The sequence below is a fragment of the Desmodus rotundus genome, chromosome 4 (genome assembly GCF_022682495.2).
Source record: "Desmodus rotundus isolate HL8 chromosome 4, HLdesRot8A.1, whole genome shotgun sequence".
Classification (NCBI taxonomy): Eukaryota; Metazoa; Chordata; class Mammalia; order Chiroptera; family Phyllostomidae; genus Desmodus; species Desmodus rotundus.
The window spans coordinates 43,479,133-43,491,983 of NC_071390.1; the positions used below are offsets into that span (position 1 = coordinate 43,479,133).

Consider the following 12,851-nt stretch of genomic DNA (forward strand, 5'->3'; position numbering starts at 1 on the left):
AATCCTGTACTTTTGAGACAGTTGGGGCGTGAGGGTGAGGTTGCCCTTATAACCTGTATTACTGATTGACTGTATGTGGCAATTACAAGAATCCAATTTTAGCACAGTTTCCAACTACATCTTGAAGCATCTGTGGCTTCAGTAGGGTCCTAAATCTCCAAAGACTAACCATTTCCCTCCCTCCAAGGAGGTCCTTAAATTAATGGTTAAACTATGCAGGAAGGCCCCTGGCTTGGGATGTACAGTTATAAAAGTTAACTAATGTACTCTTTGTAAGAATTAAGCAAAAACATACCCAAATGGCAATCTGACTGATCATTACGCCACCAATGAGCTCTGAAGATCTGAGGTAAGAACTTGTGCTTACTCCTCAGGAGACTGGGTGTATAATTCAGATGTAAGCAACGGCAAACAAGAGTTAGGCAAGTTTCAAAAACTTTAATGAAGAAAAAAGGACACTTCCAAAAATAAATGCCACACAAATGAAAGTTTATAAAAAAGTGAAAGATATTCATGAACCAAAACCCTTCACTATCAAAATATACTAAATGCTAAAATCTAATGTTGAGTGTTCAGATTCTGGGCGAATGTAGCTTATAATAACACAGCTAGTAAAGTAGTGTTTTTCATGATATGGCTGTTTGAAGACATCGCTTAATATAATTACTTTTTAAACCTATATTTTCATAAACATCCATTTCACAATTCATGTAATTATTTTACATTCATTTATAAAAAAACACATTTTCTAACAATTGGTTATTCTGCAATTGAATGATAATGAGCCACGGTAACATACTTCGGCGATCTAGATGCGTTGCTATGACGACACCCATCGCGGACTCTTGCACACTTGTACAACTACCGCAACGATCAGAAGAACGACAGCGCTTCTTGGAAATGGCACTCACTCAAGTCTGGTAAGCATGCTAACACTTAGAGATGTATTTTTCCAACGTTAAACATTAGAACTTTCAAGCTTTCTTTAAAATCTGTAGAGATAACCTGCTTATTTAAACTACTTTTAACTGGCAATATATAAAAACAGGAAGCATCATTTTAGAATTTTCTCTATAACTTCTATAGTAAAAAAAAAGAATGTACTTTTTCAAACTGTGATGGCATTAAAATTCTATTTTAGAAATTCTAAATTTTAAAATGTGAAGAAATACAATGTCAGCTACATCTAGACTGCTATTTTAATGAATTAACCTAATTATTCTTCAGGTCTGTAAAGACTTTTCTTCAGTATGGGTAACACTACCTCACACACACGTATCTTAGTACTTCAGTAAATAATCCATTTTAGATATGATCCAAACACCCCCCTGAACTCTAATTTTTCTTCTATAACAAGGGCCCAGTGTATATCATCCTTTAGACTGACAATGAGTAAACAGACACAAACCTAAAGCAATAAAATATATAATTAATGGTGATTAATTAGCCAATCAACAGACCTTAGTCTCACAATTTGGAATTAATTTGCATGCAAAATTTTACATAGAATTACGATCCTTACTTATTTTTTTTATCTTTTTAAGTAATCAAGACAAATAGTAGAAAAAGCATTTTATTTATATGGAAAAGCTACATTAAGATCTGTAAAAGGTGTCATGGAAATATGGCCTATACAGAAAAAAATTCAAACGTGAATAGCAACAAATAAAAGTTACATATCTTCCTACTTAGCAGTGCAATTAATTCACATTGCAATAAAGTTAAGTCAAGTATAACAAAATCAAAACGAGTGTTTCTCCATAATCAGTATAATGAGAATTACAGTGTAAAGATCATTCAGGTTTAAGAAATCTGCAACTGATCTACAGAATACCCTAAGACAAGGGAGACAGACAGTTAATTCATTTAATTATCAGCCATTCGGTTTTTTCAATACTGTTCACAGGAAAAAAAGTAATGACTTGACATACATGTAAATAGAATACATTTAGTCTATACAGTAAAAAAATACAAATTATAAAGTGAGCTAACAAAAATGAAATCTGAATAAAGATTTATAAAACTGACGACAGACAGCACATACAGTATTTCTCATGTAAAAACATCTACTTTCAGCAAAAAAATAATTTGGTTGCTTTTCAGATGCATTGTAGATCTTGTAAGATGAAGACGCAGATGTCCGAGTATCTTAAAAACCATAATAAATGTCTTTCTCAATGCATACAAAATGATAAATGCTCTCATCACAGTCTTAAGGGTATTTTTTGGAAGTTTGTTTTGTCTTGCTTCAGAAATACATTTAAAATGGATAAAAATCAAAGGACTTCATGGTACAATGAAACAGTAAACAGTGCTCAATTTACTGCTGATATTGAAAAAAACCTAGATTTTACAGTACTCTGGTATATATGAAATTTTTTTTGATTTTACATTGCATATTTCTGAGTCCATTCTCTTGCGTGTCTGTTGTATCTGTAGGCATACAAAAGGAACAGAGTAAAAACATACAAATCGAATCTTTAAGAAGATCTATCTACATAAAAAAGGATACTTTACCTTCCTATGCTTAATTGCAATTATCATGTATATGTCAATTATTGGGTCACTGTGACTTAGCCTTATGCATAAATAAAACACAAAATTTAAGTTATTTTTAAAGTGACAAGTCTCTCTATAACCTATATGAAAACATACCTAAATTATAAACAACAAAATGAAAAAAAATTCTGAATAAGTATCTATAAAAATGCAATGAGCATTATTTATAAACTGCAAATGAACCAGTGATGCCAAAATGAAGCAGCTTGAAAAGCAGGTCAGTTTGGGGGTTTAGAGATAACTTCTCTCCCTGGGAAAAGATAAGGAATATAATATCCAATACTTCCCAATTCTCAAACTTTTTCATTGACACTTACTCCCTACAACTATATATAGTTATTTCCTACCAAAACCATGACCAACTGGGTAAATGCAAAGCATGCAATACTAACAAGTAAAAAATTAAACAGCATGAGAAAAGGAATAAGATTTTTTTGTAAAAAGACTAATAGAATTTAAAAAGAAAGGTTTACTCCACTGGAAAGAAAAACAAACTTCATGTTAAGTGTAGCAAGCATAACTAAATGTACTGATTAAATATACTGGTAATACTTATATTTTGGTAGACTACAAAGAAATGTACCCAAGCAGAAATAAATAAAACACTTACTTTTCTTTGTCTGATTTATAGATTTGTGCAATATCTGGTACTAAGGGGTCATCTGGATTAGGGTCACAAAGTAGAGAACATATGGACAATAAAACTAGATTTAAAAGAGAACATCATATTAGACAATGACCTTTCTTGTTTATATGATTACATATGTGAAAATAATCATTGAATATAGGCAATAAAGTTATAAAGAAAGCAAAATGAACACATTAAATTACACTTTAGACTATAGCTGGTAGCAAGTGTTTTTAATTTTTTAAATTATAAAATTACCATACAATGCATATAATACAAAATTATTATAACATTTAAAGCTTTAAATTCTAATTGAATTTTTATTTATTTAAAAAATGTGGCCCTGGCTGGTGTGGCTCAGTGGGCTGAGCGTAGTCCTGCAGGCCAAAAGGTCACCAGTTTGGTTCCCAGTCAGGGCACAGGCCTGGGTTGTGGGCCAGGTCCCTGTTTGGGGGCATGCGAGAGGCAACTGATGGATGTTCCTCTTGCACATCTATGTTTCTCTCCTTCTCTTTCCCCCTCCCTCCCTTCTCTCTAAAAATAAATAAATAAAGTCTTTGGGGAAAAATAAAATGTGAACCTCACGCTCTGACCAGCGTGGCTCGGTTGGCTGGGCACCGTCCCTCAAAACGAAAGGTTGCTGGTTCAATTCCAGGTCACAGCACATGCCTGGGTGGTCCCATCGGGGTGTGTGCGAGAGGCGACTGATTGATGTTTCTCTCACACAATGATGTTTCCCACCTCTCTCCCTCCCTCCCCCTTTCTCTAAAAATAATTAAATAAAATCTTTCTTTAAAAAAATGTGAAACTCCACAGTAGCTATTACAACCTTTCAACTCAAGAATCCTCTACAAAATATTTTTGGTAACACATGCACACATCCCAAATGGTACATAATCAAAAATTTTTTAGAACAGCATCCTAACTTTAGATGTCTCTTAGAGATATACTTTTGTACTTTAATGAGAAAACTATCCATTTTTTATTTTACAGGGTCCAGCAGAAGTAAGGCCTACCTGAGTGTGGTTGGTAGGGTAATGATATGGGTGTAATAATTTAGTTTTAATTTGAACATTTCACCTAAAACGTCACATGATGTGCTTGAGTGTGATATTGTTATATTACAGAATTACATGCTTATGATTTTGTAATAAAAGATTTTTTAATAAAATAGGGGCATTATTTGCGCTGGACCCTGTATTTAAATGCAGAAAATTTGTGTTTTAATCAATTCAAAGTAAAGCAATCAAATTATAGTTAATAATCCAAAACATTTGGGCACTGCGTTCATGTACTTTTTTACTTTGGCTTAGTGATGTAGATTGTCTACAAAGAAGGAAGATTTGTAAGATTGTTTTCAATGGCTCTTTTATTCCATGTACGTTATGTATAGCGCATGCATGTAAAAATAATGTGAATAGTTACTATATAACTTGAATACTTTAAAATATAGACGAAAATTTTAAAAGTAATTGTTTTTTGCCACATTACGTCAAAATACTAATGCAAATAGCTACACACACACACACACAAATCCAAGTGAAAAGGAGAGAACAAGGACTCCGCTTTAATTCCTGCCCGCACTTCTGAGGGGTCTGTGGAATTTCTGGAACAACCTTCCATCTTCAGCCTCATCTACTATGCTCCTTTATCTTTTCCTATTCTCAAAGAGCCACAGGTGAATGTATAAAGCAAAGTTGATTCTTAGATGACACGGAAAGGGGATATGAAGGGCACTGATGTTCAAACTAATTCTTAATTCCTCTTCCTTATCTTCTATTGTACATTAAACCACAATTATCTGGCTCAAGTCTCCAGAAAGATTCCCAATTAAACTCACAAAAAAATCAAAATAAGGCATTTAAAAATACCTTTATTTTAGGTAGCAAGTATAAGCAACCTTACAAAATAAGAAAGAGGCAAATTTCCTCATCTCCCCAGTGCTGATGCTCAGAGACATCAGCCCCGATTTCGCCATTACACACAGTTCAACTGTTCTAAGATAAGGAAAGAGGAATGCTGACGTTCATTTGAGTGCTGCCCATGCGGCAGGTGCACTGAACCCCTATGTGGCAATACTGTTCTAACCCCCACTTTACATATGAGGAAACTGAGGCTATGCGAATCCGGTCTTAAAGGACAGTTACCAGAAGGCAACGATACCCAATGTTAAAAGATAAGAGCCCAACATCTGGCAGTCTGCCATTTCTTTTGCATGTGTAAGTACTTAGCTGCTTATGCCAAATGAATTCTATTTTGTGATGCCACTCCATGAAAAACAGATTAATTTGAATAACCCTTTGACACAGAATCTTTCCTACTTGTGCTGGGTAGCAGCTAGGAATGAATGGCCAGAGAGGAAATGAAGGCAGGGCCCTCACCGTTACAATCTAACAAAGAACTTAATACAAGAGACTAGAAACAATAGAAAGACATGTTTCATTGAGTAACTCAGCTGGTTTGAAAAGTTTATCAGGTATCCTGAGCATCACAAGCAAAAATAGCATAGGAGAAAGTGGCATCCTTGAGACTGGGCTGGGAAAGGGAACTTCTGTAACAATTTCACTAAGATCGCTAGGTGTCCTGACCATCGCAAGCAGGAATAGTACAGGAAGGCGGGGTAGTCCTTGAGAGTCTATGCTGGGAAAGGGAAGTTGTGTAACAATTTCACTAACTAAGACAAAGAGCCTTTACTAACTGAAAAAGAAAGCCTTTGTAGTTGTATAGTACTCCCAGGGACGGGGAGGAGGGGTACCCGGAAGCTAGCCAAGGTGTATAACTTCCATCCCTGGCAGTCAGGGTGCTTTGAGCAGCTAAGTACTCACTGGTATCCTCAGCTCAAGTGTATACTGTACTCACTAAACTCACTAAAAACTCACTAAACTCACTAAAATACTGACAAACTTACTAACAATTTTCTTTTCTCTATACACGGGGAATTTAGACTAGCTGGGTGCCTGCCTACAGCTTTGTGCTCGTATGTATTTCATAAATAAACTTACTGTTTCATTTCCACTAGACACGTCTGTCTCTTGCCTGAATTCGTTTCTTGTGAGCGAGACAAGACCTGAGGCAGGGGAGAGAGACTCTTAACTCAGGTCTCTCTCCCCATCCGTAACACATGTAGTGCCTAACAGTTACACTATGTGAAAGATTTTTAAAAAGACACTAGAATCTGCATGAACACTTTATGCAAACATTTTAGGTCAGAAAAACTGTCATTCACAAATAACTGACCTAAAGGGCTATTACTTACCTAACCCTTGAATTATGGCTATAGACTCTGTTTCCTATACCTTATCACTTAAAAAAAATTTATTTGTTTATTTTTAGAGAAAAGGAAAGGGAGGGAAAAAGAAGGGGAGAGAAACATTGATGTAAGAGAGAAACATCGACTGGTTGCCTCTCACACCCCAACTGGGGACGGAACCCACAACCCAGGCAGGTGCCCTGGCAGGGAATAAAACTGGTGACCTTTTGCTTTGCTGGACAATGCCCAGCCAACTGAGCCTCACCAATCAGGGTTAAACCTCATCACTTTTAACAAACTATAGAAACGATCCCTGAAAGTAGTCTTTAAACTTCATCACTTAAAAAACAAGTTATATGTACACATCGCATTTATTGAAAAAAAATTTTTTTTAAATGTCCATGGATCCCTCCCTGAAATCTTCAAGAGAAACAATTTTCTTAAATTTTTATAAAAAGGAAAAACTACCAAGTTACTTCAGGGGCAGATGCTTCTAACTCAAAACAATTTTTTCCAACTGTCAGGTTCTCTTCTGTTAGAGAAACAAGACACAAATCAGAGGGCTGGCACAGCAAATAGTTCTGGCCAAAAAAACCAAAAATGGCTTCAGATGTACACATCTGATAATTTACCAAAGAACAATGTTACAGTTTATTGGAAGTTAAGAATCCACATGGAGTACGTTTCAATCATTATGACAATACTACCGATTATTCAAAGTTTAGAGCAGCAATTTTTCAACCGATGTGCCAGCAAGAGGCACGCTGATGTGTTGCAAGAATTTTTAAAACATGCAGTACCTGACTATTCAGTTGGGAGCACCGACCTTTCCCTCAGACTGTCAAATAAAAAAATACCAAGAGCCAACACAACAATAGGCATCTGGTGTGAATGATCAAAATCATGAAAGCGGACCCCCCCCAAAAAATGCAATTTATTTGTAAAAAAAAGTGTGTCTTTATCCTTACATGTTTAAATTTCAGTCACCTTCAAAGTATTCTCCACTTGATGCAATATACCTAGTGAGACTTTTTTCCACTGCTCAAAACAGATTTTGAGCTCTTTGATTTTGGTGCCTTTTAGTGCTTCTGCTGGTTTTTGTTTCACCTCTTCCAAAATGTTTCCCTTTGAGGACTTTTTTCATCAGGAAACAAAAAAGCTGCTTGGGGCAAGACTGATTGGGTAAATAGGGAAGGTAGGCACAAAGGTCATTGCAGTTTCAGTCAAAAACTGCTCAACACTCAGCACAGTGTGGGCAGGTGTGCTCCTACATCACCCATCATGAAATGCGCAAACGCACTGAAAGAGTCTTCAAAAAATAAATTCACTGAAGCTGAACACAGCCTCTCACAACAACTCCAGCTGGTACACTGATACAGATGGGTTCCTAGAACACTCACCTAGTGGGGGAAGCCTGTACTACAAGGGGATGGCCCTCCAGAATATAATTCTCGATTTTGGGGGGTTCCCCCTTGTATACCTGTTTTTTGGGTCAGATTGGCAAAAAATATATTTTTTGGTGTGCCGCAGAATTTAGCAATTAGTTTATGTGTGTGATAATATGAAAAGGGTTGAAAATTGCTGGTTTAGAGTAATATGTTACATGTACTATATTATTCTAAAGTCTATTTCACATATAAAATGAAATATGTCTATCATTTTAAATCATTAATTTTATCAGCCTAATCTGATCTATTTCTTCCTAAATGAAGTAAAACAGATGTAAAGCTTTAATCATTATGTTAATAATTCCATTTAATAAATGGGACAACTGGCCTTAAAATCATATACAGTGGCACCTTGGTACTCGTCATTAATTCGTTCCAGAACTTGTGACAAGTGCCAAAGCCGATGAGTATTGGGCAAGTGACGAGTGATAAAGCTTTTCCTCTTGTGGGGTGGCACTGTGACTCACACAGTCCCCAGCAAGCGCAGAGAGCTGAAACATTTTTTTCTCGTCAAAATGAGATGAGTACAGGGTTTGACGAGTTCTGAAGCCGGTGAGCACGGGAGAATGACTGTATTTACTTGCCTCTTTTTCTCCCTCTTTTAAATACAAAGCCAAAACTAAATGGTAAAATGTCCAGAGGCTTATCCCCAAATTTCTAGTCTAACTCTTATTTCAGCATTTAGATTTGCCCACCAACACCCCACAACCAAGCTAACTACTAAAAGCTCCAGAGAATGCATGTCAGAGTGACGAAAGCAAAACAAAATCAAAGGAGGAAAAAACATAGCAGATTGGTTTTTTAAAACTTTGGACCTTAATATACTTCTGCCGTATTTTTCCTGTCTCACTATTATCAACTATCATATATCTGATAAATGAAATTACCTTTTGATACAGTCAGAGCTGGTGACCATTGTGACCTCAGGATATCAAGGCAAATACTTCCATTACTGTTTATGTTTGGATGGTAAATTTTTGTTGTGAAAGCAATCTAAAACGAAACGAAACAAAATAAAAATATGACAATCCATGAACGACGAACAAAGCAGAACCAATCTACTTCAGGGTGAAATGTCTTCAGTTTTACATGAGCCTGGTAGAGAAACGTATTCGAGGCACATTGAGCACCTTCTTTGTGCGCACACAGTTTTAGCGACTGGGAGTGGGAAAGCAGATGGTCCGTTCTGCCACTCCCCATCTCCCACCTGCCCCAGCAATAAGCTGAGAAATATTTTTGGAGAGTGAAATCAGTAAGTCTGTAATAGCTGGTATGACTGGCTGAGTAGCACCTGAAGTAATTAATATGGCTTTGATGATCCTTCAAAGTAATCCTTTTGTTCATTTGATTATCAGTGATACCTGGTAGTGACTCCAGGCTCTAAAAATAGGGGCCGATCCTGTCCTAGGGTAAGTTGAGGGCCTTCAGCTTATGACCTGTCCTAAGAAATCCAAAAAGAATCCTAATCGTCCACAAGAGTTGTGGTTATATTATTTCGTATATAACATCATCAAGGTGTTTTTAAATCTAAAATGATTATTTCCTGTATGCTGTCCCTCTGGGGGGCATGCCCACACCTTTGGATCCCCGCCCCCCGGCCAGTTACCTTTGCCTCTCCCTCCCTCAAGCTCCAAGGGCCCTTTTACTTCTGTAACCTGTTTCCCGAGCCTACTCAGCCCAGCTGGTTCACTTCTACTACCTCCATAACTTTCTAAATAAACTTTCTCTTATAATTTGAAGAAAATAAAAAGTAAAATAAATTAAACAATTATTTCCTCAATGGCCAAATTTGTTTGCGATTTTCTCCCTCCTGCTATCTCCATCATTTGTTTCTTCTTTATATCTAATCTACATTGAGTTGAATAAGAACATGGTTTTATATACTGCACCACGCTAATGAAGGGATTCTGTCATATTTTCTTTGTATTCCCCAATGTAACAGAACATGGTAGGTATTCAATAAATGCTTGTTGAATACAAAACTGAAAAAAAAGAATCAACTTTGGGGAGATAATCCCTTATATGGAAAAGTCATATTCTTGATCATAAAACCCAAACTACAGAAATCTAATGAAGAGGAAATGAAAGTAATGAACCTAGTTTATAGCATAACAGATACTGCCTTCTGTTTTGCAATATAATACAATATTTAAGTAAGAAAACATATCTTAGACTTAGTAGTTTTACACCACAGTTGAACATTCTAACCGGTCTTACACATCCTAAAAATATCTCTGGATATATCCCTGACATAGGAGTCACATCAATCATAAAAATAAAAATACCTTTGGTGGTTTAAAAGGATAGTCTGTCGGAAAATGTACAGTGAGAAAGAAGACTCCACCTTGATATGCGCTATCAGGCTGAAATTACAAAATAGGTGCATCAGTGTTTGATTACTACATTTATTTGGTAACCTAAAATGACCCCCCTTCCCCCCCCAAAATACAGCAGTTGGAGAAACATGCCATCATGGTGTCATAAGTTCAAATCATGTTGACATCACAGAATTTACAACAGGGAAAAAAAACAGGAAACACGCAGTGGTGTGACTTGCCCAAACAAATCTGTTTACGAGTGCTGGTTCTTAAACATCAGTATACACACGGCTGCTGTGAGAAGAGGTAACTTTCTGCAGCAGTAATCTGGATTTAAAAAGGCTGGGGCTAGTGTTTACCTTCTTCTTACTTATGAATCTTAAGTTCTGATGGTCCTTTCAGGGGAAAGAATGGAGATGAACTAAAGAGAACACATTATGAAGAGGAAAGGCTGAGGGACACTATTATGCAATTTAGACCTCAAATCTTCACTTAGTAACAGTTTATAAAATAATGTGAGAAATGCAAAAATGCCCCAAACAAAACTAATAAATTCAATATTCACAGAATTATCAAATTAGGAATCAACAAGAGGAACTTGAATGTGACCAGGTGTCTTCATGGCAACCAGAAAATATAATGTTTGCAAGGCAGGAAAAAAAGGTAATTTTTAAAATTATCTTTTAGGTAGCAAAATTACCTAAAGTTATATTTTAATTTCTTTACATTTCATTAAATTTACCATGTTATATCAACATTTTGGTTTTAATAGCAAGACTGTCATTACTTCCTTTTAATTTTCTGCATATATAGTAGGGGACTGCACCATGTAATTTTTCTTGCTATATGTATTGCTTAATTCTAGTTCACACTAGAATGTAGAAAACAAGTAAATTACAACTGACAGTCATGGTCTGTTTAGATCTTCAAACGATACTACAGAGTGACATATTTACATTATTAAAATAAAGGCGGTATGAGTAACATAATTGTAACCACTTGCTACAAGTAATTCACCTATGAGATATTTTTGAAGGGATATAATTCAAGTGGTAAGGATGGGCCTTTAAATGACAGTATTTTCAAAGTTCTTAGTAAGTAAGCATGAAAAACAAATACCTAGAATCTTATTAAACATTGCTATTTAAATAAATATGCTGCATTTTACACTTTACAAGGTTAACTTAACAATTTAGTAATTGAGATACTTGCCCAGGACTCCATCTCTGAAAATTCAGTAATTGTTTTGTTTTATAAGTGAAACACAAGGCAATATGATTACGAACTCTGTGGATTACTAGATGAAGCTCTTCTGGGATGGGGAGAGGACGATGTCTATGGAGACATTTACTATGTTTCCCAGAAAGTAGATGTGAGCTGTCAGTGCTCACCTTATACAATCGGATTTTTGCTCGTAGGAAAGAAAGCTGCATTCTAGTGGTAACTGCCTCTTGGGTGTAGAAGGAAATGATCTTAAAGATAGTAAGTGCTGAGAGAAGCCACTCATAGCAGGTAATTTTGAGTTCCGGACAATCCAACAAAACTAAAGGCAGCAAGGCCAAGAGGTTGCAAAGACAGACCCACTGAAATCTTTTACCAGCTCTCTCTCACACATAGGAAGAGATGAAACTTACTGCAAACTGGTACTTGTTACTTGCAGAAATTCCATTATTGGGTTAATTAGACTTATTTCCGACTACTAAAACTCTTGATGTGAGAATAATGGTGCTTAGTTCTGAACAACTGGCTTTTTGTGTTTAAGAAACACACAGCCTGGTCGCAAATTGTAGGTGATCCATTCCTATGAGTAATGATCAAGGGTTTGGCAAAGGACAACACATCACAATGACCCCAGCAAATATTTGCCATCAGTGGTGTAGAAAATTATCATAAACCAAAGGGTCATTGGTTTATGACCCTTTGGAATCACACTTTGCTTCCTGAGTGACTCAGATATAAGAAAACTCAACCTTAGCCACGAACATCCGATCAAAGGTGAAATGGCAAAAATGAAGTATGGCTGAGGGGTTAGTTGCATATATATGAATCATACTTACAGGCCCCATAATAGTTGCTTGCCAGTGGAACACTGAAACAAACAAAGGAGTTTGGAGTCGTTAGCAAATGTTCAAACCTACACTATTTACGGCAGCCAAATGCTAGCAGTAAAGCAAAGCTTACAGTCATCTCCCACAGGGCCAGCTGAACAGTGAGCAGGTGGGTCGCGCTGCAGATCACTTAATTCCTAAAGCAAAACAAAAATACCTAAGGTTAACTCTTTTTCCAGGGAAACAAGCACAGGAATCCACGAAGACACAAACTATCTACTTCACTCTGAAACCAGCTTAGGCAGTTCAGTTCAAAACATAAAAACGAAATGTGGTCTGCACTCCACATCCCGCCCAGTTTTTCCTCACACCCCCTGGGCTCCTGGCCGCCATTACAGAAAGAGCAATTTGGGGCTTTGTTCTTTTCTTAAGCTCCCAATTTGGCTTCATGATATAGTTCACGTGGGTTTTTATTCCTGAACCTTGGCTGAATGCTTTAGGCTTAACCTTTTGGCCTCAGAAGTATTGGCCGGTTGCAGTGCCACTGTACCGCCTCATTACTATAGGAATCGGGTGTGTAGTCTTATTCGGAGTAAACAT

At 36.5% G+C, this 12,851-nt stretch overlaps 1 protein-coding gene across 3 annotated transcripts in view; it reads right to left on the reverse strand.

The window, feature by feature from the left end:
* Positions 1-423: 423 nt before the first annotated feature.
* UBE2D1 (ubiquitin conjugating enzyme E2 D1) overlaps positions 424-12,851 on the reverse strand; it is a 38,656-nt gene continuing 26,228 nt past the window's right edge. The window contains exons 2-7 of one of the 3 annotated variants that reach the window (XM_053922861.2): positions 12,385-12,448; positions 12,261-12,292; positions 10,171-10,248; positions 8,773-8,878; positions 3,170-3,263; positions 424-2,433 (exon numbers count right to left, since the gene is read on the reverse strand). In XM_053922861.2, the coding sequence (XP_053778836.1) occupies positions 2,388-2,433; positions 3,170-3,263; positions 8,773-8,878; positions 10,171-10,248; positions 12,261-12,292; positions 12,385-12,448 (420 nt within the window). In that variant the 3' untranslated portion in view covers positions 424-2,387. The remainder of the gene's footprint in view (positions 2,434-3,169; positions 3,264-8,772; positions 8,879-10,170; positions 10,249-12,260; positions 12,293-12,384; positions 12,449-12,851) is intronic. The other 2 variants (XM_053922862.2, XM_053922863.2) reach the window with 2 other exon arrangements.